The sequence below is a fragment of the Syngnathus leptorhynchus genome, chromosome 19 (assembly GCF_054491065.1).
Source record: "Syngnathus leptorhynchus isolate UIUO chromosome 19, UIUO_Slep, whole genome shotgun sequence".
Classification (NCBI taxonomy): domain Eukaryota; kingdom Metazoa; phylum Chordata; class Actinopteri; order Syngnathiformes; family Syngnathidae; genus Syngnathus; species Syngnathus leptorhynchus.
The window spans coordinates 599,876-625,833 of record NC_141213.1 but is presented as its reverse complement, the minus strand read 5'-3'; the positions used below and the strand labels follow the sequence as shown (position 1 = coordinate 625,833).

Here is a 25,958-nt window from a genome sequence, read left to right as displayed (position 1 = left end):
TCTTGTGAACACGAGGCAGCCCTCCCTACCCTTCCTCCATCCACTCTGACATTCAGTGGGGAAGACGAAACAAAAAAAGTACTGCTGAATATGAATGAGGGGATCAAGTAAGTGGCCAAGAACCAAAGTCAGGATGGTGACATAGTGAGGCGCTCCTCACAACGTCCAGCCTGGCCTCTGAAGAGAAATAACAAATAGCGGCCAGGCGCCCGAGCGCAGTCCCCTGTGCCGCTAAAGTCCAACATGAGCTGGCTATGATCAATATTTGAATAGCCTCCGAGTTATGGATAACAAGATGGCGTGCCCGTCCATCGGTCTGCGAAAAGCGCACGAGAGCAAGAAACACGAGAATAGCTTTCCCTGCATTGACGGCCGGCGGGAAAGGAGAAACTAACTTTGTCGCTGTCCCAGGTATTCCATCGATTGGAGGAGCGACCCGGATGGCTATTTTGACATCGACCCGGTGGAGGGAACCATCTCCACCAATGAGATGCTGGACAGGGAGAGCGTAGCCTGGCACAACATCTCCATCGTGGCCACCAAGCTGAGTGAGTACAACAAACGCCGAATCAGCAAAGTGCCATTTCAAAACGGATGTCTGTGCTCCTTATTTAATGAGTACAGCGAGCGATTTGGGAAAATAAACAAAATTGTATTTTTGCCGCAGGCGACACCATTGCAGCCTTTACAGATTGAACACTTTTACTACTGTCAATATTCAATCATGTTTTTTTTTTCCCACACAAAGCTTTATGGGTTGTGATAAAGTGCGATGGCGTCTCTTGGGGCTTGCTTGACTTCAGGTTTTATTTTATTTTTCCTGGCCACCTCGCCCGCAATACGAACGTGAGCCTCAGCGAGTTTCACGGCAGAATAACGGCGGGCAGAGCTGCGGCTTTAAGACGCGCCATCAGGCTAATTATGTTTTTTTTTTAATGATTATTCAATGGAAGGACGTGCGTCAAATTTGCAAATAAATAAGCAAATCCATCGTCATCAAGTCCTCATTCCGTTAAGAAGCGTCAAAGTCATTATCCCGAGGCAGGCCGGCGCTCAATCAAAATTACCCACGCCGTATACTCATTAGGGCTCACTCGCCTCTCGTCATTTTGGTTGCCTTGGAAACGGACTTTGCCCGCTTTCCTAGCAAGGTCGCGCTTGGGATGCGCGCGCACGGCGGGACTGCTCCAGCCATTTGCGCGACCTGAGCGACTCGAAGCCGACGGCCACGTCCTTCGTTTTAAACCTTAGATTTCAATCTCCAAAGATCATTGAGGTCTTTTTCAAGACGACGCAGGCAAAGACAAGTTTTTGTCATGTTCAGTTCTTTGTGCCTACCCGCATGGTACCCTGGCCTGGCGCCTCTTTAAAGACTTCTTTGCAATTTAGCTGTCAATTGCGCTGAAGGCGAAGCGTCACGTCGCGAGGGAACGCCGAGTTTCCTTTCTGCTTGATCCTCCCCCACCTGCACCTCGCTGGCGTTCTTATCTGGCTTCCGCACGGCGGCCTCGGTTGTTTCTTAAGAGCAGGAGTGACACGTGGTCAGGCCGCCGGCGGAAAATAACGGCGGCGTATCGACAGCTATAGCCGCATCTCGTCCGACTCCGGAGAAGAAATGCGCTCTTGACCTTGACTGGCTTTTGGCTGTCGGTTGAGCTCGGGGCTGCCGGATGCTCGTTTTGGGCCGTGCCCGTGTGCCGTTGTCGCTTCTTAGAAGTCGCAATTAAGTCAATCCTTGCGCAAAGAAAGCTTCTTGTGAGGAGGCCAACAAGTCCCACGGCCTTTGGCGCTTTGACAAATTGGTGAATAATCAGAGGAAAAGGCCAAAATTAAATTTGTTTGAATTGGCACTCAAACGATACTGCGGCCATTTTCTGTTTGTGAGTTGAGGAGATTAATTTAGACAAAAGTAATCCTTTGTCGTCAACTCGCAGTAGGTTGAAGAGAGTTGAGGAACCTCATTCAGACAAAAGTTGTGCTTTACCACCCACTGTGTAGTGGCACGGGGAGGCAACTTCCAGGCTTGTTTGCAGAATGTTAATTAAAGTGTCAGATTTTCCAAACATGGCCCAGTAATGCCAAAAAGTCATCAGGAAGCATCTGCGATTGCTCCGTTCCTTTTTGCCTCTCTGGCCACAAGTGAGCAAAAGCGGCGAAAAGAGGGACAGGCGCTCTTGGCTCTCTCTCTTGGGAGATTTGCTGCGCCTGCCGCCCCAGTCATGCAGCAAAATGAGAGCGCCATCTGCAGCTCTCCAGAGACGTGGCGGCAGAAGGCGCCCCGGAGACGAGCCGGCCGGGAAGAACCGCCTCGCCCACGGAAACGCTTCCACTCGGAGGCTCGAGTGTCATCCGCTTGCAATGATTTCTTTCCAATTCCATTTTTTATGCTGCCTGCCAGCCGGATTTTATTGCTTTGAGCTCGACTGAGTTGTCGTCAAATCACGTCTTGCCTTACTACGCTTTCTCAGAGTCCAAAAATATTTGAAAAATCACACGGCGCACCATCAAAACAGAATACACAGAGAGCAGTTGGAGTTGGCCTTGGGCTCAGGGTTCTCCTCGCCCGCCGTGACATAAAAGTCCCCATTATGTTGCAAAATCTGATATTTACACATATATTCAAACGAGTTCCTCACATTGAGCCCTGCTGCAAACAGCAACAGTGTGTAAGCAATTGAATTCCCCCCAAAAAGCTTTAAAATTGCCTCTAATTGACTCCAAGTCAACATTGTTTTCTGGTCTGCCATCCTTGCAGTGCACTCCAAAAGGTTTGAGGAGCGCCGTATTCAAGCAAGTTTAATTTAAAACTAACTGATTAGCAATAGAAAAGCTTGGCTGGCCTCCGAGGAGTTCTGATTCATAAAAACAACTAGAGCATGTATTATGAGGCTCAGGGGGGCACCGGAGGATTGTGGTGCAATTGTGCCACCTGGTGGTTGGAATGTGCCAGGTGGAATTACAGGCTTGGACTGGAGCCATAAAAACATTCATTAAAAAAAAAAAAAAAAAAAACAGTTTTAGAGGTAAAAGAAGATTTGGAGGTCTCCAAAGTATGCAGGACCTCGGCAGTTTCCCGACAAATCCCGAGTGACTTGTCGCACGGGAAGATTGCTTTTGGCATCAAGGTCAAAGGCGGGTTACTAAGCGAGCCCAGGTCTCGCATCTCAAATCCCTTCGGGACGACTCGGCGAGAGCCCCCGACCTCAATCCCGCCGGCTCCCCATCCTCACCTAAGTAAGCGGAGAAAAGCCTATTCCCACATCAAATCCCTAAAGTTTACCTTCCCGAGGCTCTTGTATGAAAAGAACATTTCCTCGGCGCACTGATGGAAAGCTGTGTGTTTGTGTGTGTGTGAAGGGGTGCTTATATGTGTGTCTGTGGGGGGGGGGGGGGGGGGGGTGCTTCCATTAACTTGTGTACGTCAGATGGTACGACCATCCAGGCTGCATTTCTTCAGCTCTCCACACGGTGTCACTGCCACCACCTTTTCTGCAAGCGCCCTCCTCCTCCTCTCGCATGCAATTTCTGAAGATGTCTGTCATTGCCCACGCAGACAGTCCGGTTCTGACCAGCCGGGTGGCCGTCTCCGTCCACGTGTTGGACATCAATGAGTTCCCGCCTGAACTCGCCAGCCCCTACGAGAGTTTTGTGTGCGAAAACGCCAAAATGGGACAGGTACGTCGCAAACTCCAATCTTGAGGATGTGGACAGAACATTATTTTTGTGTTTATTTATTGTCTCTCATCATAATTCAGCCCCATTGCTGCTCTTCCAACCTTATCTGGAAGCTGTATTTGCAATGATACTCATTTTTGAACCAATAAATAATTTACCGTAATTTTCGGACTATAAGTCACGTTTTTTTTTCATAGTTTGGGCATTTTATGGCTGGTGCATTTTATGGCTGGTGCGACTTATACTCCGTAGCGACTTATAGTCCGAAAATTATGGTAAATAAATAAATAAATCCATCCATTTTCTAACCGCTTAGTCCCCACGGGGGTCGCAGGCGTGCTGGAGCCTATCCCAGCCGTCATCGGGCAGTAGGCGGGGCACACCCTGAATTGGTTGCCAACCAATCGCAGGGCACACAGAGACGAACAACCATTCGCACTCGCACTTAGGGACAATTTGGAGTGCTCAATCGTTTGGGGATGTGGGAGGAAACCGGAGTGCCCGGAGAAAACCCACGCGGACACGGGGAGAACATGCAAACTCCACACAGGGAGGGCCGGAGGTGGAATCGAACCCGCACCCTCCTAACTGTGAGGCGGACGTGCTACCCAGTGTTCCACCGAGCCGCCCAAATGAATAAATAATTTATAAAATGATAAATCGTTTCAAAAATAACAATAATTTCAAGCACCTCTGCTTAGGGTGGCGTGTTTCATTTCAATATATATTTTTTCTTGATATGACATTTTTGACAAGTTTTATGGCTGTCCCTGAATCTTAATTAATCATGATTGCAAGACAAGCTTGGGAGCAACTCTGTCCTCTTACTTTTGTGCACACTACCAGGTCACCTGAGTGAAAGTTTTAACCCGACAAGGACGCAATATTGGATCAGTGCGAACCGGGCGGTACTTTGGGCGTGATGTTTTCGGCACAGCCCATCCAAGTGCGCTCATTAATAAGGACAGGAAAGCAGCCGCGCCTACAAATGAGCTCATTAGCTGGCATCGCCATGCGGCGGCGGGCAGCCGTCATTTGGCTCTCCATCACGTGGCTGAAAGACGTGACGCGCTTAACGGCCTGCGGACTTTTTTTTTCTCATTTGAAAAGGTGATTCAACTGTTCAGCGCAAAGGATCAAGATCTGCCCAACGCGGGACAGCGGTTCTCCTTCAAAGCAACAAAAGATGAAGTCCGAAACAGGAATTTCACCATCAGAGACTTTGGAAGTAGGTCCTTTCTTTTCTTCAGTTGCCAGCAAAAATGTCTTCATTCCCTGACACCATTCTTTGGAAAGCGTCTCTTAGCTTTCCTCTCCCCAAAGTTGCTTCTTCTAGCGATAGCGACCGCTAACACCCCCACAGTGATGTCCAAAAGAAAATATCTCAAAGGTGCGTGGACGAGCCGCGTGGAGGCCTCGGATGGCCTTTGAAACGGAAAAGGAGGCCGTGTCGGGATGAGCTCCGCCCGAGGGGAGCCGACGCATGCGCCGTCCGACTCGGCCGACTCGGCCGACTCTTACCTTTTGAAAGGTGCCCTAGGGTGAGCCCGCTGTGCCGTCCAAGACATGATGGGCAGGGACGGGAAGTCGACATCAGCAGTGAGCCAGAAAGAGAGAATGCCGTAAGGTGCGCGAAAACGCCCCAGCTCCTGTCAAGAGGAACTTGTGGCGAGGAGCAAAGCAGCCGTGACAGCGGGTCAGCCTCTGCGACGCGAGCCGACAGAAGCGGGCCGCATCCGTCCGACACGTAGCCTCGGTGTTACGCGCCGCGTCGACCTCCATCGCCTTCGCGCGTCGTCACCGCTCGCTAATTTCCTTCCTTGTCTGTCATCGCTGTTACGTTGTTTCATTTTCTAGGCCGAGCTGAAAACGTGACTCAGAATTTTTGCACGGTTAACATTTGCATGTTGACATGAGTCAGCAATGTGGCGTCTCCTCCCCTGCAGACAACACAGGCGGAATCGTGACCAAGCGCGGCGCGTTCCGCCGACGCTCGCAGGAGATCTTCCACCTGCCTGTGGTGATCGAGGACAACGGTTACCCGTCCAAGAGCAGCACAGGAACCCTGACCATCCGAGTGTGCGGCTGCGCAACCGACGGCTCGCTGCTGACGTGCAGCGCGGAGGCCGTTTTCCTGCCCGTGGGCCTGAGCACCGGCGCGCTCATTGCCATCCTCCTGTGCATCGTCATCCTGCTGGGTCAGTACGATACGGTTGAATCGCGTGATGTCCGAGTCGTGCATCGGTTGAGATCGTACCCGCCCCCACCCTTGAAATATGCTTGGACCTTGGGCTTTTTTCCCCAAAAAATTTGGTCTTATATTTTTCCATTATCATTCATTCATTTTACCGTTTTATCCATATCAGTGTTTTCTGAAGAATTCTTTGGGTTTGTAAAAAAAAAAAAAGTTTTGCCGACCCCCTGACCCCATGGCCCCCCTGAAGAAAACCTCCTAGCTCCGTCAATGCTTTCTGCAAGATGTCGCAGTTGTGCATTATCACTACAATACAATACAGATGCTAAGTGGCTAATGTAGCTAATGTGCCATGACAGAGATCCCCCAAATTCATTTATTTTTAAAATTGCACACAATAGTGAGAGAAAATACAAATGTGCGATCATTCTAGCAAACTTCCATTCCATGCAGCCTTGCTACCGTTTTGGACTCAAATAATGATGTTTTCAATATCTTTGTTTTGCCAGATAAGAACAGCTTGAAAGTGGTAATCTTCCAACAGATAGTGAAGTGCGCCCATGTGTGGTCGAGCCCGTTTCTCAGACAGCCAGTTGCCATAGCAACTAGGTGGCAACACCCGCAAGGCCCCAGAGGGGGGAATGCACATCATTTCCCAAACAGTTCCTCAGTGCTTCCGCCGCTAGATTCATGTTTGGCCATTTTGAAGCGTGCAAGGTTGATTAGGGGACACAAAGTCAGATTGGGCTCATTTATGACTGATGGAAGGAGGAGCAAGGGGTGCCAGATGAGTCTGTGACCCGGAACCAAAGTTCCCTGTATGCATCACCCGCAAGGTCGCGCACGCTTGTTCACCTTCATCCCGGGCCGCTAATGTCTAAACTCATTTACATACCAGGGAGGGCAAAATAACGCCGAATTTTATGGCGTCAGTTTGTGAAGCGTGAACGTCGGATGCTCCGGAGAAGTCAATGCGTTGCTGCGATTCAAGGGCAGGCCTTCAAACATGACTTTATTTACTTTCCGCCAAAGTACATCATGGCTTGGTAGCGCACCCCCTGGTTTATTAAAACTAAATGTAAACCCAGTCTGGAAAACAAATGAGTAGACGCTCATACACAAACTCCTCCTCTTGGTTTTGAATCATATGATCAATAATTCTCGAATACAGCCAACGCGCAGCTATCGGGAAGCCGGTGTTCCCACGGAGCGCCCGTCTGCGCTGGCCGGATTGCGGAGTGGGATTAGTGGAGAAGACCAAAGAGGTCAAACGATGAGCTATATTAAGCAGATCAGCCAACTCTCATTTGCATTGTGCGGCTTGAGCCAAATTGGCTCAGAAACAAGTGAGGGCATGTTGTTGTATTCTGCAGAGAGGCCACAAGGGGATGCTAACGCACTACACTTTTGGAGGGAGACAGAAGGACGTGAGCTTGGGAGAGACCTAGCTCTCTCTTTGTTTTCTACTTTTTTATTCATTAGTAACTATTTTTTGTGGGAGGGGGCTTGTGTCTACATTTTTAGCAATAAATGAGTCACAGCTGAAAGTCAATACAAGGTGGACGACATGCACAGCCTTACACAACCTGACAAGGCTCTCGTGTTTAAGCTGCAAATGAATTCCGTGCAGTGGCAGCCCTCAATGCACAATGTGATCTATTTATTTTGGAAGCGCTTGGGGCAGCCAGGCCAGACAAGTACAATTCCTACCGAGGGTCAACGCGTGGGTCAAATGTGCGCACGTACGGGTTTGAGCCAGGCTGAAGAGAATGGCGGTTGTGCGTAGCGACACACCGCAAGCTATTTACTTTTTGACTTTGTCGTCGTCGGAGGGGTTGTGCCCATGATGCAACAGCATTTTGTGCCATTTTGTGCTCATCATTGTCCTAAAACCATGTTGGCCCTTTTCACGTGATCTGGTGACACATCTTCAAAACACGCACATTTAATGAGTCCAATGCGGGTTTTTTTGCGTGTTGGTCCCCAACCTAGTCATTGTGGTCCTCTATGTGGGCCTGAAGCGGCAGAAGAAGAAGGAGACGCTGATGTCGTCCAAGGAGGACATCCGGGACAACGTGATCCACTACGACGACGAAGGCGGCGGCGAGGAGGACACGCACGCCTTCGACATGGGGACGCTCCGCAACCCCAAAGTGGTCAAGGATAACCTGTTCCGCCGGGACGTCAAGCCGGAGATCAAGCGGGGACCCAGAGCGCCCACCTCCAAGGACAGCGCCGACATCCGGGCCTTCATCAGCCAGCGGCTGAAGGAGCACGACAGCGACAGCTCGGCGCCGCCGTACGACTCGCTCGCCACTTACGCCTACGAGGGCGACGGCTCAGTGGCTGAGTCGCTTAGCTCCATCGAATCGCTGGCCGTCGACGCCGAGGAGGACTACGATTACCTCAACGAGTGGGGGCCCCGCTTCAAGACACTGGCTGGAATATTCGGGGAGCACTCGGAAGCCCGCTCGGACTCCACCAACACGGAGCATTGAGGCCGCTGCCAGCAAACCTCGTTTTGTCGCCGGACATGTTAGGACATCATTAGAGAGGAGATCAAAAGGTCACACTGCCCGGTTTATTGGAATCTAGTCACAGGTATCGGACGTCGGCATAAAAGTCACGCAGTGTCAGGAAAAAGGTTGGGCGATGACTGCTGGCATTTGGTCCAAGACGTGCTCCCGAAGCCCCTCCCCCTGGTAAGGAGGCATCGGGACAGTAATCCGCCAGTTGTCGTCCGTGTAGTTTGCTTGCCACGTCGTTGCCGGTGTAATTGCTTCGACTTGACAGTTTGCCTCAAGTCAGCAGTGCGGTTCCGCAAAAATATCTTTTTTCCTGACGTGTGATGACTTTTGTCTGACATCTTGACGCCGTAACTCGACATCTCTGTTCGGGAGACTTTTATCATCTTCTGTCTGACACCTTGAGGATGTCCTGGAACATCTTTCCATCTTTTTCTTCAGTTCTGTCCTTGACGTTGTTTTCATGACCCGTCCCATAATTGTAAAAAAAAAAAAAAACGAAATGAACGGCGAGAGCGTAGAGCGATGTGGTCAGTTCAGTCTGAATGTTGTTGACGTGTATCCGTGGAGATGTCATTTCCGTGAACATCTTCCAAAGTGCCTCAATAGAAGATTTCACGCCACGCGAGCGAAACGACCAACGACGTCACTTCTGTGGCCAGCGTCAGGCCAAAGATGTTTTGAATGTTATTTATCCTTCTATTTATTGATTGGCTCTTTGATTTGCTTGTATATTTATCTATTTATCTCATACTATTTTTTTATTTTTGGGGGGGCAAACGCTTTTTGTAATGGATGTTCCAGTTGGGTGGGTTGTGTCCGTAGACATGTACTAGACTTGTTTTAAAAAAAAAAAAAAAAAATCAGAGAGAGACTTTAGGGCTAAAATGGGCACCTCTGTCATGTTCTAAACACATTTTTCTTAAATAAAACACACTTGAACAAACTTTGGCGCCAGGTAAAAGTTTCTTCAAACTTAAGACGCCGACTTGTAACCTTTTTCAACAAGCGATTAACCTTCTTAACACCTCTCGTACCCGCCTTGTCATCTATCAGATCAACACAATGTTACATTTTGAGGCTAATCCGGCAAGAAGACGTTTAGCCGTATCTCACTTGGGAAATAAATCCTCTGCTGAGTCGCTTTACTCCCCCCCCCACCGCCCGCCCATTGTCGACTCAACAATTAGCCCAGAGATTGTCGGTAATGGAAAAAAATGCATGTCTGCCATGTTGTACAAGCATCCTCATTGCAAAATGGAAGCTCTGGCGGTAAGCCAACGCAATGAATCGCTTCTTGTTTGTGTCGCTCATCAAAGCTCGCCTTTCGCCCAAGCTAGTGATTAGCTTGATTTGGTCTAGGAGCAATTTCGCAGGGGCCGCCTCATCCAAAACACAAAAGTTCGCGACGCACCCGAGATAAAAGTTCATATCAAGTGAAACATTTACCCCTTGTCAAATACAAACACAACAGTTTTCAAAAAGAAAACCGGATACAAGTGAGAAGGAGCGGCTCACCGTGGGCCGCTAAAAACTGGCAGCGGCAAGCCATGGCAGCCATGTTGTTTATACTGGATCCGCTTCAAGCGTCTGCTGAGCGCCGTACCCGGCCTCATTTTTACTCGGGGAGTCTATCAAATGAAAAACACCCTTGCTCGCCCGAGTCAACTGCCACAATTAGCGTTAGTCATCTGCCGGGAGAATACGGAGGCATTGTCAGAAACGTCAAAAAATCCGAAGCAGCCGATTGTTTGGATACGAACAAAAGTATTGACAGCGTTCAATTGGAGTTGTCGCGTGAGACAACTTGACGGACATGCTCGTCATCTCGCTCGCTTTTTGGACTGACACCAGTCAACACTCTCGACTGAGCCGAGTAACGACAAAGACTTAAAAAAGGGAACAAGTGCATGTTTGTGCTGCTCCGTTAAAAAGCTCAGCATCCCCACGGCTACAAAGAAATGATCCAGTCCCCTAACTGAAGATTGAATTTGCACACATTTGGAAATGTCACAGTTCCACCGTACTGTCAAGTTCACATTTGTGTTGGGTTTGCATTGTACACTTCTGTTATCGGAGTCCATTTGTAGCGAGACCCGTGGAGGATTAGCGCCGCCTGTTGTGCGCCCGCGTCGAAGCACACGTTGGCAGCCGTATTTACGTGGAGCTGATTTAAGACGTCTCCTCTGCTGGAGACGGGCTTGAAAACATCCATCAGCGAACAAAACATATCCATCCATTCATTTGACTTTGGAGAGCATGAAGCCAAAACTTAGGCTCAAAGAAACTTTTGTTATCGTCAACACCACTTCAAAGAAAGTTGCAACATCACAAAATTAGCATCCCAACAAAAAGTGCATTTTTGTTAGCACGTTAGCTAAGGAGCCAAGCCAAGAGTTCATTGTGTGCCATTCACACTGGCTTACAAACGTCGTACGAAGTAAGGAGTCATTCCGTCGGCTGCTCGCTGGATTCATTGAAACCACCACACGCACGCACACACGCGCACACAAACACACACACAAACTGGGAGAACAGGCCCAAGGGAGTCTTGGTTCTATTTTTAAATCCAATAGAAAAGCGGTTGAGCTGCCTTGCAGGAACAGAACGTGCATGCGATTACGGCGAATAAGACGGATAATATTGGTCAGGGTCGCCTTCTGCTCGCGGTCTTCCTTTCCCAACGCTTCTACCAACCTAATTACATTCATATTTACGCCTCATAGCGGGAGGGAGCGTTAAGCTTGCGCAGAGACTGTGCTGCCATTCGACATACTGTCCCGCGATGCCGGCACATATTCCATTTCTCGTCATCATTCAATCCAGGTCTCAATCTTTTGCAACAAAATAAAATATTGTGGCATTGTTGACACTCATCAAGATTTACTGTCGCCGAATTTGTGAGTTGGAATGTGGCGACGCATTCACTATCACTACTCTTTGCTGTCGTGCTAACAAAGTAAACATTAGTGTAAGGATTACTGTGGAACTATAGAAAGTATAGTGTTAATTTAATTTTTGATATAAGCGCACACTCATCTTCAAGATGCACCTTTGAAACACTTTCAAAACTGCTCTCTCTTAACTTAACGAACAATCAAATTGAGGTCAAGTGCATGGAAAACACAGTGCCACTCGTCACTTGACAACACGAAATGGAAGAACTGTGAGAGAAAGCAATGTGTTGCAAAAAACAGCAGCATCCCTCTGCACCTTGCCGATTGTCGTGTGCCACAGGAGGCTCCCCCCACTCGCAAACAACCAAGAAAGGCAGAGAAAACAACAGACAGCAAGAGCATGAGGTAGGTCACTCAGGCTGGAATGCTGCTAAATGTGTCATTTATAACTTTTGTGCTATTTCAACTTGTAGGTTTCAATCAGCATTGCACAAACAAACATTAGCTTGTCGCCACTAACAAAGCCAAAACAATGAGCCAGTAGCCATGCGTGTCCTTTTGTTTTATGGACCTTGATCCACCTGCCATGTTTTGGCATCTAATTTGGACGCGCCACACATTCGGCAAAATTAGATTGAACGGCACATCCCTGCCGCGGCGCAGCGTGCAACCGACGTGGCCGCCAAAAGTCCTGATGCGAGCGCACATGTGTGAAATTGAAGCGATTACCGATTAACACTCCCGACTGGAGGCCGGAACTCATGCTCATTTATTTCCGATCAGAGTGGCAAAGTTGTGTGCGTGCGTGTGTGTGCGTGTGTGCATGTGTATAATAATAATAATAATATATATATAGATATATTATAGTAATATATCTATATATATATGTTGTGCCACTCATCCCCTGTCAGCCCAGCACAGGCGTGGCTCATCTCAATCAACCAAGCTGTTCCAGATCATCTCGTCAGAGGCTGTCTACAAAACCCCCTGAGAGACAGTGCTCGACGCTTCGACGTTAACTTTCCGTGGTCAGCGCTCAACTCCACGTCAAACCAGTGTCTCCTCCCTCCAATCCACCTTGGATCACCTTTTCGTGAGAGAAGTAAATATATTATTTTTGCCCTGAAACCTCAGTCTCTGTGTCTTGTCTCCTGGTTCCTCGGCACTTTTGGCTCACCACCCCAGCTGAGCGTAACAATATCTATATATCTATATATCTATATATATCTCGCGCGCTCTCTCTCTCTCGCTCTCTCGCTCTCTCTCTCTCTCTCTCGCTCTCTTTGGCACATAGTCTGAATGTGCAATTTGCGGCTATTTACGCCCTCCAATAGGACTGCTCAAGCGCTCTGGCAGACTTGTCTAAATTCACAGGTTGACACCTAATAACGACTTTGCCAAAAGCAGAACTAGAAAATGAGCAAAGTCATTACGCTGTCACTTTTGTTCACTGATGAGGCGCGCGCTCCTCCAACTCAACATGCGCCCGCGGGGCTCGGCGCAAAGACGGAATGGAGTCGGCCTTAAATTGCCCACTTTATTCAGCCAGTGCTAAGCTAAGCCGCCGACGTTTCTGCTTTGCCACTTTTGTCATTACCACGCCGGCAAATGGAGCGGGCGCAGCTCATTGCTTTCAGCCAGGAAGCCCCGCACCGCACCGCACGCTTAGCCATCAAGGCACAAAATAAACAATTTATTTGAGGCCTTTGACTTTGTTGTTCAACTCCGCCGCGGATGTTTACGGTTGGGTTAGAAAAAAACATCAAGGCTGATTTGGGTTGAACTGATAGTCGTTCGTGATTCTGCTAATCCTAGAAATGACTTCCAAATTCCACGATTGAAACTCGCTTGCTAAACACTCCAAATATCCATTCACAATTCCAATGGGCCTACCAGATTAGAGTTGAGATTGAACATGTCTCATTTGATCTGTCAAAAAAACAACGCAGCAATGATGGAAGGAAGCACTTTGGAGACAAGTCAGACGAGCGCAATGCACACCTTGGAGTCTTAATTGTCAGCACGTTTTAATACCTGTAACACCGATGGATGTGGTTCATTTGATTCAGAAATGTGACGAACGTCTTCCTTGGATGGATGACGAGTAAATGCAGTGAGTGGCTGTCAAACTCTCCCACAAGTTTTGGACTGATTTTCATTATGACTTTAGGGGGATATTACAAAAACAAAATAGAATTTGGCGCTTGACACCTCCCGGGGAACTCAGTTGGTCCGCCCGGGCCGCCGACGTCGATCAAATCTCGCACTCGGTAGCTCGTCGTCAAGCGGAGGACATCAGACTCGATTTTTGCCCGCTCACCCGCAAGTGTCATTAAGCAGCCGACGCGCGCCGTTACGCATGCCAGCCGACAATCGTCTCGCACCTCCGAGAGCCTATCAATCGCGCACCATTCCTTCCTATCAGAAAGCTCATCAGCGTTGTTTATGCCTGAGAGTTCCTCAGGGTCCGTTGAGGATAATTAGCCATCAACACGCCGTCCGTTTTGAGGCGCTTGGACCATCTGGAGCGCTCGGAAAACGCCCCAAGTGACTCAGCGTTCACGTGGCAATCAAATGTGAGATTGATAAGCAGAATGAGGTCTTGTCCACAATTATATTAAAAGGCTCCAAGCGCTTAAGTGAAAATAACGCCGACCTATGCAGCGAACCGCCGCCTACTAGCTATTTTTTTCTGTTCAACTGGCAGACTTAGTAAGTAATGATCGCCAGCCGCTTTGGCAAAGCAAAGGAGGATTTCAGTTGATGGAGGAGCCACCAGGAACATTCTCAAGCTAACTCAGGGAAAGGTTTGGATCGCCATTGGCAAGTGAACAGATAAATCGCTGTCGACAGTCGGTTGCTCGACGTGACCGTTAGCGCCCGAGGAAAGACAAGATTTTCCAAAGTTTGGGCTCATTTTGTGAGGTTCGTGTGACATGGTTTGGTTCGGACAATAGCGCTTTCAACACCAATAGGCCCACTCGTGAGTTTGGGGATTATAGTTTTGGCTATATTTGGATGAACACTATGTTCCAAAAGTTCATTCGCAAATGCTCGCTTGAACACTCAATATTGAAGCTTGTCCAATGTCGGCACACGACGGTCTTAACTTCGGCGGTTCGCGGGTCGGAAACCGAAACGCGCGCGGCGTACGCGGAACTCTGCGGAAACGGCTGATTAGCCCGAGCGACAAGGTGACCCCGCAGGAAGCGTCTGCGGCGGCCAGATAGGAAGATCAGCGTGCTCGGCCACCGTCGGCTGCCAGACTTGGCGCGCTTCGTTCCGGAATGCCTCTGCACACATTCTGATTGGAGTGGCGGGGAAAAAAAAAAAATCACTGCCGGGGATTCCAAAAGCTGCCCTCGACTTATTTCCTACCATTGACTGCATGAAATAATGAAATTGTGGACCAAAGTGCAGAGAGATGAAGCGCTATGAAAAGACTCTTATGTACTTCAGTACAGAACGATATGACTGGTTCGGGTCTTTGTCGCAGTCTCCATCTTGGGTCGACATCATCTTTTCTCTTGATTTGAAAACAATAACCGCTGGAAGGAACGCGTCACGTCAGTGCAGTGATGAGAATTGAACATTGATCCAGTTCTCCCAACGTTCATCAGGCTTCGGCAACAAACGGTGATAAGATCTCATCGCTAACACAGAGTGTCATTTCTTTTCCCCCCCTCGCAGGATTTGAACAGAAAGGTCAGCGCCTGGCAGGAGGACTTATCTTCTTCGCCGACACAAAACTGTTTGATGAATATGTCAACAACGCACACTGACCTTCAAGGTACGCACACACATCCTTTCACTCTTCTTTATTCCACTTCCTGTTTTCAAGTCACCTCGACAACAAACGTGGAACGTTATCGTCTGTGCTTTGCTGCGACTCTCGTTCTGCCCGCGCGCTCTTAACGGACCCGACGTTCACAGAGTTCTTGTCTGTCAACTTGCAACGCTCGTCAACTTCCCGCCTTTATTCTGACATCCCAGTGAGATCGGCTCTGCTATTTGGCGTCCCTTAAGGAGTCTCGCCGAATCGTGTCGGCGCCTTCAAAGCAGCTCAGCCGGCTGATGCCCCACTTAAGTGACAAGACGAGCGAAGGAGCTGCCGTTTGTCTCCCAAGCCATGAGCCGCTGCAGAGATGCTCTGAAAAGTGAAAGTGACGGCTCAGATGCCTTCTAGTCCGCAGCACAGAATGGACATGACAATGCTAGCTAACATGCTAAAGTGCCACGTAGTAAAAAAATAAAATAAAAAGACAGCAGGCTAAATGAGCTAAAAGTGGCAAACGTTCTCGCAGGCTGCTCAGTGTCCTCAGCTTCAGCCACAGCTTTGTCTCCAGCGACCACCATGACGGTGTGGAAGTCATCTCATGGCATTGAAATCGCGCCAAAGGCCTTTTGCTGAGCAAACGTTAATATTCCATTCACTTTGTTTTCCGCCAGAATAATTGCATGGGGCTGAGGCAGCAAAGCAGCGCTGACCTCTGCTTCTATCTTCATGAAAGATGATGGGCAGACATGTGCATGCAAAATGTCACCTCAGTCTTTCAAAATGGAGAAATGATCTCCCCCAAAAATGCAAACACGCTTGAGCGGCCGCATGCAGGATAGGAGCCCATGTAGTTTGGGGCTCAAGTGTCTCCTCGGCGGAGCATGCTAATGTCCTCGCCTGCAGCCTTGTCCTTGTGCGGACTTTGATCTCCTTCGAGGGAACACAGGCGGGTTCATCTGGCACGCATTGAACACAATCATTTTTCACATCTTGCATTTATTTTGCATTTATATTGCATTTATTTTGCATATTATTTTTGTTGGCGACGAGCTGACCCGCCGCGTAGTCGTGTTGCTTTCAAGCACCTTCAATAATGTAGGAAGCGTCGCTATCAAAGAAGGCGATCAAGTTTCACGTGGTGGCCCCGCCGCCGTTAAAGCGTCCATTTTTCATGAGCCGCCGTTTACGCAGGTGAATAATTCAGCTTTGATGAAAACCTGCCACATCTGTCACATTTGGCCACGCGTCAACGCCATACCGCCCGAGTGCGCTCGGCACGCCATCGGCCTAATTATTCGTCTTTTATTTCTTCAAAAGCAAATCTATGATGTCTGTCAATGGCACATTCATCTAAAGGGAGCAGAGTGGTCCGATGCCCCCGAACTTCACATTCATCTCCGCAAGTGTTCTCTTTAGAGCCTTTCTTCAAATTATTCTTCAAACTTATTGATGTCTTATTTCTTTGCTTGTCACCCTGCACTTAGCCTCGGAGGAGCTGTGAAGAAAATTACATTGAGTAAAAAAGCTTCTCAGCGTAGACTGATATCAGACAAAAGTACTTGATATCATATTTGTGGGCTGTAAAATGGATGTTCAAGTGCTGAACAATTTCAACTCAATATTTTAGTATTTACTTGAACGACCAAAAAAAAAGGTTTAAAAAATAAAGTTAAGTGAATCGATGAAAACCGACTATGCAACAAAGGTTGTGTGTGTGTGTGTGTGTGTGTGTGTGTGTGTGTGTGTTGACACTGCACAAAAGCAATTTAGCAGCGTAGCATTTCATTTGTCACCAGGAGCTAATTGGGTGTCACAGCTTGACGCAGCCGAAGAGCAAACAATGAAAGGTGAAGCCGGAAAATGGGAGACTTTTAATTATTTACCCGAGTGCCACCAATTGAAATCGAGTACAGCTAGTGTCCTCCGATTGACGCATGTTAGGTAGGGCCAGTCAGTCAGCAGACGTGCTACAAAATGAGCACTTGACAAAGTGTGCTGACTGGATAAGGTGTCTATCTTAGCCTGCTATTTGCTCTGGTACCGATTTGTGGCTTGATGTTGCCAATACCTGTACGAGTATTCAATTCTTGAGGATTTCATTCGTGACTTCTGATACTTTGATACTTTCTGGTACGGCAGTGGTACTGCTACGGATACTTGCCCATTCCTGCTGTTGAGTTGTTTTATATTCCATCTGAATACTTGCGTATCCATGGATCAATGTCTCAGTCATTAGTGACACTTGCATACTGTTGCTCCAACTCATGCTGCAGTGACACATTAGCTCCAAAGTACGCGTCTCACAAACAGACGATTAGCTCGTAGCGTAATGATTAGCGGTAGCTCCCAAACCAATTTGAAACTCGGGCGAGAACTGGATGATTGCTGGCCAAGTTGGACGAGCGAGCGAGCGAGCACTTGAAGAGAGAGTGAAAAGACAGCTCATATGTATCATTTAACGATCGTCTTCAAAAGGAAGGGAGGCCATCATTGCGTCAGATGATTAAAGATGGCATTCAAGTTTTTGCTAAATGGAGCTTCAGGGCGTTGCACTGGCGCTTTCTCAGCCATATGGAAACAACTCAAGTGTGGCTGGACTTCAATTTATGAATATTAGCATTTGCAGATATTCAAGATGCTTTTAATGAACTCAATAAAAGTTGATTGTGAAGCAGCTGAATCAGCACAAAATGAAAGGAAAATGGCCGCCCGGTGATTGCATATCGAGACTGTAGGTTGAGTTCAAAGCCCATTCGCTATAATTCAGAACACGTGACAGGACTTTGTTCCCAAGCAAACTTTCTTGGCAGAGGTCATTAGTGAAGATCAAAGTGTTAGATGGTCATCAGTGAGACGTGTAAATTACTCAACGCCAGAGCTCCAGATTGACTGCGACATCACCCTACGCTGTCTTCTTCCTCCTCGTTTTTATCATCCACACTTTTGCTGTAGCTTTGAACCAGGCCTGCTAGTTGATAGTTGAAGTAATTGACACGAGCTACTGCGTAACCAAATAACTGACTTGTCATAAGGTGCTTGGTCCCAAAATGCCATCAGATAGCACCAAAGCAACATTTTTAACATTTGATATATTTTATTGCTTCATAACGTATTTTAACGGAAATCTGCTAGCGTATTGCTAACATATAAAGCCAAACAGCGTAGAGGGTCTAACCTAAATTAGCCAGGATCAGCAACATGCACATGTAGCTGGACCATTGCTCGCTCTTCTTCATGCTGCATCTCTTCCAGTAGAGCTCAGTGCTGGCACAAGGTGGTACTACACCAAAAGTCATGTTGAAAAGCCATTCAAATCAAATGCTTTAAAGCTCTTTAAAGTTTTCCCGCCTTTGCTATTGAGTCGGAATAGCCTCGGGCTGAACTTTTCTGTGACATCACGGCAAATACGCGCGAGACGTTTCCCAGGCTGTCGGCGGCGTCTTATTTAGACATTCTGTCTGGTTGTTGTTGCAGTTGCATTGCATGCTGGGACTTTGCCGGCATTTATTTGCGTTGCTGTTGGTTTCATTTCAGCGCTCGGGCGGCTCCCTCCCTCCTCTCGGGTGGGTGCAGCCGCCAACACTTCAAGCTCGTGCCACAATGATGCAGCAGCTCGTTTATTTTTTCTCTCTTTTCTCTCTAAAGAATCCACTGACCTAAATCGCCCGTGATGGTGCTTCTATTAAAGGGGATTTTTTTTTGAGTCTGCAATGTGATTTCTTTCCTTTGCGATGCCCTCATTTTTTTAAAGAGAAAAAAATAGTCTATTGTTTTCTATATTGCAACAAATAATTATAAAAAAAAGGCAGCCAGAAAGCTTTGAGCTGAAAGGCAGCATGGATCAAATAAAAAAAGCATTTTTACTTCAACCATGTGATAGGCCACATAGGTGTAAACAATTTCCACATGTACTTTTAATTTTGTAAATGTTACATTTCACATATTTTTGTTTCATCGAGCATCAAGCAAAAACACCCCCGAGACATTCTCCAACATGTTACAAACGTTCCCGTCATGTGGAAACTAGCAAATCGTTGTTTGGGTTTTTTGCCTTGCCAGAAATCGAACATGCGGCGTGGGCCCTCCCGCCATGTAGGACAGATACGGGGCCAATGCTTCAGGCGCAGCCCTTGGACGCCGCACACAAGGTCATGGCGGTCCCAGGTGAGAACGTCAGTGGCAGGAAGCATTTGTACGCAGGAGCGATGAAGCGCACCGACGGGAGCGCTGGGAGAGAATTAAGGCGCGAGAAAAGGTTGGGGGTGACCCCTGGTGCCCTCGTAAAGCTGCAATTTACTTTTTGTAATCCCCCACGGAACAGCCCGAGGAGGGCACCGCAATATTCACCAAATTCCCCCAGGAGGGAATGTTTCGAAAATGTCAGACACTTGCTAAGATGCTCAGCGTGGCTAGGCAAGAAAAGTTTAACCACTCGGCTGGCTAAATGAAGCTCTTTAACTCACTTCAACTAAAAGATGACAGCAAAGCACTACTTTTGTCCAGATGAAGCTACTCAACTCACTGTAGTTCCAAAATGCCACAAAAATTGCGACAAATCACTAACTTTGGAAAAAAAATAAGCTCTCGGACTCACTTCGAGGATTTCCTCGACACCAAAATGCCACGGTACGGCGACAAAACACTTCTTTTGTTTAAATGATGCTCTGCGACTCACTTTGACATAGTTCTGTAATTTTCCTGGTTCTTTTGTCTATAATCTTGTGGAGGGAGTCAATGATAGTTTCTGATCATTACAACGATAGTAGATGTAGTTATGCTCATGTGTTTTAGCACTGATTTCTTCTTGTTGCTTTTAATATATTGAACAGTTTAATCTATAGCTCTGAAGAAATGTTATAAGCCCTAAAAGTTCCATTTTGTATTCATGTAGTTTTATCAAAAGGTATTGGTTACAACAACAAATAAAGTAGTGGTGAATGTGAATTTGTGAAGTCCACAGTATAGAGCACATAAACTCGCTTTAAAGTCTTCGCTCCACTCCATATAGCACCTCTGAATTATTACCACCATCATATTTGTGTTCCATTAAGAGAACTTGTTGAAGGACTAACACGTTTTGTAATCAAATTGGGCAAGGCGAGAACCAAGGCGCCGCGGACGGCGAGCCATGTCCGGTAATTGGGTTTCGATCTGCGCCCGCCGCCGCCGCCGCTCTCCTTTAGCGGCTAATGAAAATATCCCTCGGCGCAGACGTTTGCCAAAGATGCTGTTAACCCCCGCGGCGGCGGCTGTGTCCCGCCACGCACTTTATTACCAAAAAGAAGGCCAGGCAACGTATTCCAAACTGGAACGAGAATAAGAAAAATCTGCAGTGGAGGGTCAGAGCGGTAAAAAAAAAAAAATTCAAGGGGAGAGAGTGTCACAATGCGAGCTAGTTGACATCGATGCGAGATGAGATTTTTTTTCCTTTTGTTCTTTCTGCTTCCTGACAAAAAAAGGCCACGAGGTGTTCCTTCCTCTCAACTGAAGACAAAATGTGCTCAATGAAATTCAACGTGATCTTTGTCCATCACAGCGGACTTCAATTTGTCCTGCAGATCTGGCGATCGCTCCCTATTTCCATCTCATGACCATGGTGGCTTCAATTTCAAGGTGTAATGGAAATTCACAAGAGCAGGCTGCTACCTGTCATCAGGTAATCGGGTCTAGGTGAAGCAGCATGTGGCTCATTAGACTTTAATTTGCTAGTCGGGTGGCAAGTATGAACTTTTCTTTCATGACATGTTTTGGTTGGAACTCATTTAGTGACGGACTGGTGCGCCATTTTTCTGAAAGGCATGCCTGTGGCGGTGCTAAGTTAAGGGTTGGGGTGGCAATGCCAAGGAAACAAAAATAGTGGGCCGAAGACACATCACATGTAAGAAATATTTGATGCTGACATGAATTTCAGAAAAAGTGGCAATGCGACAATCCCACGTGATGCGGCCTGCTCTCGTGCAATCACACCGACACGCGAGAGCGTCCGCCAGCCAAAACATGCCGGCCCTCATAAGAAGCTAATTGACCACCTGATGGACTATTTTGCCCCGCGGCGCTTCCAAAGCGCGCACGTACCTACGCTGTTTGTGGAGTGTGTAGCAGGCGCATGAAGCCCTCAGCTGTTTGCATATTATGACTCATGAAACATCCTGGCAGGTAATTGGAGGAGAGCCACCCTCGATACATTCCTCATAATGATTCATGTTCGGGCCTACCGGCAGTGTGCCGGCTAAACACGACAAATGACTCGCACCAAATAAAAGAAATAAAGATTAAAAATAGTCAACTTCTCTCACCATTTCTGATAAATCTCTTAGATGTGTGCTTGTTGGCTAGGATGGAGGATGAGTCTTAATTGGATTCCGAGTGGCGGCGGAATCATTTCCACTAAAGCGGAGTCCACACCTCATCAGGCCCTATTGGATGATCCTGTGTGATTATTCTCTTGTACAAAGTGGGTCAAAGTTGACATCAAAGTAGATGAAATATGATTATTCCACCGGTAAAATTGCTCAAATGGCCCCAAAAATACAGAAGATTGAAAGCATTTGCAAACATCTTTCTTTTGTAGGGGTGCCACAAGTTGGAGGTTTGTGCAACCTGCATGACTCGAATAGTTTAAATACATTTTTGTTTCCTTTTGTTCTCACTTTGAGTGTTTTGGTTTATTAAACAAAAATATTGTAGTTGCACCTAGATGCCCCAAGGTGGCGGTGGAGCACATTTATCTATTGGATAAGGCCATGGCACCAAAGCAATCATCTGGGGCCAAGCAAAACAGCAAATATGTGAGCTTTGTAGCTATTATTCTTATTCTTATTCTTATTATTATTATTATTATTATATTTCTTATATAATAATATTATTGTAGGACATTGAGTACCTAATGTAGTGACCTGCTGCTCCGACACACCGCCGACCTCACGCGTTCCTTGCCGGCGTCAAAGCTGACCGCGTTCCGAGCTAGCTAGCGAGCGCCGGCCGCATCGAGCTTGTTCTGTTTCAAGCCGAGTGTCAAATTGACATCTTGCGCTCATCTCGCCGCACGGCCGAGTATTTTGTCGAGGAGCACCCATCTTTTTCTATCCGCCGGAAAGAAAGCGTGACATCCTGTCCGCTCATAGCGCCGAGGAATGAGATGGTGCCCGAATAGCTGCTCCGTTGCTGAGGAGACGCGAGCGAGCGCAATAGTGCAGGGCAAGCCTCCGTCAAGGCCAAACTGTCCTGAGTGTTGTGCAGCAGCCACTTGTCATGGTGCATAGACTGCAAGCCTCTTCCCCTTTTAGCCATTTCCTAAATACTGACAAAAAAACAAAATGATAATTGCAAATTAATTGTAGCATTGCTGTTTTTGTCATTTGGGCAGCCCAGGCAACAAAAGCCAAAGCAAACAACAGCTCTTTGTAACAAGTCAAGAAAGGCTTTTTGATGAATCCATTTGGTTCCTTTTTTTGGTCTTTGTTTGGCCAGCTGACCTTGATTAATACCTCGCAGCTATTTCTGCATTTGTCCGACGAGATGATGCATGGCTCCCTCGGCTGCCCGATAAAGTGCACGGCTGCACAAAGTGAGCGCATTATTATTGGGCTGGGCTTTTTCCTTCATATTTTTTTTCCACACTGGGGTGTGCAGCTGCAGACTATCAATGATTGCGCACGATAAAAGAATAAAAAAGGTGTTCTCGGCGCCGGCTGTAGTTGGGAGCTAATAAAGGCCATTCATCGTGATGTCACCCGAGCGCCGGCGCCACCTCACAACTTGCGCCAATGAGCCGGCCTTTATTAAAGCCACTTGATTGAGGGTGGACGAGTCAGAGCATTTGGAATATTGACCCCCCCCCCCCCTCCACACTGGAAAAAAACTATGATTTATGCATTCTTTTTTAAGTATAGATTGTGAGTGCTGTTATTTGTCAAAAAGTAATAATTGCAAATAAAAGGATTCATCGCAGCAAGGACTAAAGTTATGTGGGAGGCGTAGGCATGGTGATTCCTTCATTTTCCAACCGCTTCGCCCAAGGGCAGGCTAATACTGTAATCACGGCACAAAAGAAGACTTTCACAACTACTGTTAGTGATAAACGGCAGTACTAGTATTTTGCACTGAGAATAAAGAAAACATGCCTGCGAGGAACGTCGTGTCTTTGTCCGCACGTCTGCTGCGTTTTGCATTGCGTGCAAACGTTAAGCTAGCGCAAGTTAGTCGATTTTTGGAGATGCAACAAATGTCTTGCTCTTTGTTTTATCTGCTAGACGAGTGATTGCCCCCTCTTCCGTTTCACATCACATAAGCCGGCCCCCGTCGCTGCTTCTCAAACACGCTTCATAAATCAAGCGATTCGATTAGACAGGCAGAAGGCCACGAAATGCAAATCGGATACAAGGGAGAATTTGGAGTGCGCTGACTCAGCGCTTTTCTGCCGGGCGGCGGGAAAAGGGCTGCTAGCATAGCTCCAGGAGGCTGACTCGTTAAAGCGCGAGGCCAAGGTTATTGAGAAGGAGATCCGCGGCGCGGCGAGCCACCTCTGACCCCCAGCTTAGTGTCACGCCGCGAGTAAAGCTCAGGCTGCAACGTGGAGGAAGAAAAAGGCATTTGTAATCTCTGGCCGGGCGCAGAGCGCATGAGCGGCGCCGATGGATAAATGTAGAGCACCGCCCATAGCTTGGAAGAAAATGGGTTCCAAAAATTCCTTCCTTGCTACAAAAACAGATTTACTCAAACCTCATTGGATAAAGTCCATCCATCCATCCATCCATCCATCCATCCATCCATCCATCCATCCATCCATCCATCCATCCATCCATCCATCCATCCAATAAAGTACATAAGCATAAAATTATATTCACACATTAAATTAATAAAATAAACATTTTAAGCATATAATTGGACTTACACATAACTAGACATTTTTTGATATGTGATGGACAAAGTAGTAATGAGAAATGTTTTTATAACTTGACAATCTGATATGTATTTTTTTGCACTTCGAAAAAACAAATGTTTTTTGGTATATTGCCTGAATGGCTTAATGACCTTTAATGAACTGTTCATTGCATGCCTGATGTTTTTCTAAATTACCAAGACTGTCAAAGGCGTCTAAGAATGCTGACTTATATCTTACATTTGACCTAATGCTTTATATGACAACGTATGGTGCCAAACGCTAGACGCCAGCCTTGGATTATTGAAGAATGTTTTTTGCCCAACAAAGAAAAGATATGGTTGTAAGCATGGTTAACTGGGAATATGAAAAAAATAAGTGCATGGAATGTGAAAAGAATAAACAAATGCATGGTATGTGGTGAGTAAAAGCCTGGCATGGAAAATAGACAAAAAGAGTCAGGAAACAATAATGGATTGAGTATGAATGAAATTGCTCAATGCAGCAGGATCACAAGTCCCGCCTAACAGTTTATGTCACACCCAAAAGTTCATGTAACTCCGTACAAAATGACAAATTGGCAGGATGATGAATGGATGATGTGCAACAGAGGGTGGAGTGGATGGTTGGTAGTGCGAGAATGGAGTAAAAATGCTTGCTGGATTCGGGTCTTATCTCCAACGCGGGCCTGCAAAGCTCCAAATAGGGGGGCAATGTAGAGAGAAACATTTTGGGCTGAATAAGCACAAGGAAGACCTTGTGGAGAACTCTGGATGCATAGGAGCACCTTGCTCAAAGAGGAAGGACCAGATGTGATCTCACCCAGCCCCTGTCTCTTTTTCTTTTGATTGTTGCTATACGCACAGTAGACGACGTTATCTTTTGGGGCTTGCTCTCCAACCGCTCCAAGTATATTACGGGTGAATAAATGAATTCCAAGCAGGCTTTCGCTATGCTCTGGCTGCAAATCAAAACCCATTGAGGCTTAGATATTTTTCCTTTTCAAACAACCCCCCCCTCCCCCCTCCAAATAAAAAAATTTCTAAGTGCAGCGTTCTGTTGTGACATCTCAGCTTGCGTGCTCTTTATTATGAATTGCCGCGCCCGCTGCACGGCTTGAAGCCATCCATCAATTTTCTTGGCTTCACTTTGCTGTTTCCCCCGCGCGGGCAGACGTGGCAAAACACTACCTGGCCATTTCACCGTCGGCGCCACATTCAGTCGGGAAAAAAGTCTTTGCTTTGCTTGTCACTCACGTTTAGCCAACCGAGAGCCGGAAGCCGCCGTTACGACTCGCTATCATGCGCGGGGCGGCCGTCAGAAAGCGTCGGCCAACTGTCGCGCTCGCCATCCTCCGCCATATCGCATCAATTTGGACACAGATGGCGGCTCGGAAACTCGCAAACTCCAAATGGAATTGAGACGCAAACATTGAGCACGGCGTCCAAACGTGCTCTTTCGGAAACAAAAGACGAGCCCCCGATGGCAACGAGTCGCAAACAAACGTCTGTTCCGCCAAAATAAGCGGTCGTGGGGGAGGGGGGCGACATGCAAATGAAAAACGGAGTCATAAAATCGCATCGTCAGCTACTCAGGTGCAATATAAATGAAAAAAAAAATGAAGATGCGAGAGGCCTTTGAGGTTCATCCGAGAACATGATTTCCCAAACGGAGCCTGATCGGTTGCCTTTCAGACAATAAAACTACAATCATTTTGTATCAATGCATCATCGGGGCCTTTTCTCAGGATGATGTCGTAAGATCCTGTCGCAATTGTGCAATAAGGCAGTAGCAGCGTCAAGTAGGAAATAAAGCGCTATATGGGTGATTTGGACAATTGTTTTTATTTGCCTTGACTTGCGAGCAAAAAAATGGAGATGATCTTAGCACAGATTTAAGGAATTTGAATTTGGATATTTGAACACATTTCGACAGCTAATTCACAATGCACTCAGGCATATATTCTTTATCCTCTGAAGAAAGACTAATATCCATGCATCCATCCATT

At 47.2% G+C, this 25,958-nt stretch overlaps 1 protein-coding gene and 1 long non-coding RNA gene across 3 annotated transcripts in view; both read left to right on the top strand.

Annotated features, from left to right (window-relative positions):
* LOC147041436 (cadherin-12-like) overlaps positions 1 to 9,356 on the top strand; it is a 56,847-nt gene extending 47,491 nt beyond the window's left edge. For both annotated transcript variants that reach the window (XM_085939421.1, XM_085939420.1), the window contains exons 8-12: positions 412 to 548; positions 3,554 to 3,675; positions 4,786 to 4,903; positions 5,622 to 5,873; positions 7,862 to 9,356. In XM_085939421.1, the coding sequence (XP_085795547.1) occupies positions 412 to 548; positions 3,554 to 3,675; positions 4,786 to 4,903; positions 5,622 to 5,873; positions 7,862 to 8,367 (1,135 nt within the window). In that variant the 3' untranslated portion in view covers positions 8,368 to 9,356. The remainder of the gene's footprint in view (positions 1 to 411; positions 549 to 3,553; positions 3,676 to 4,785; positions 4,904 to 5,621; positions 5,874 to 7,861) is intronic.
* Positions 9,357 to 12,287: 2,931 nt separating this feature from the next.
* LOC147041435 (uncharacterized) lies at positions 12,288 to 19,926 on the top strand. Its single transcript, XR_015069205.1, has 3 exons — positions 12,288 to 12,393; positions 14,982 to 15,081; positions 19,129 to 19,926. It is a non-coding gene; the product is annotated as an uncharacterized LOC147041435 (long non-coding RNA).
* The last annotated feature ends 6,032 nt before the right edge of the window (positions 19,927 to 25,958 follow it).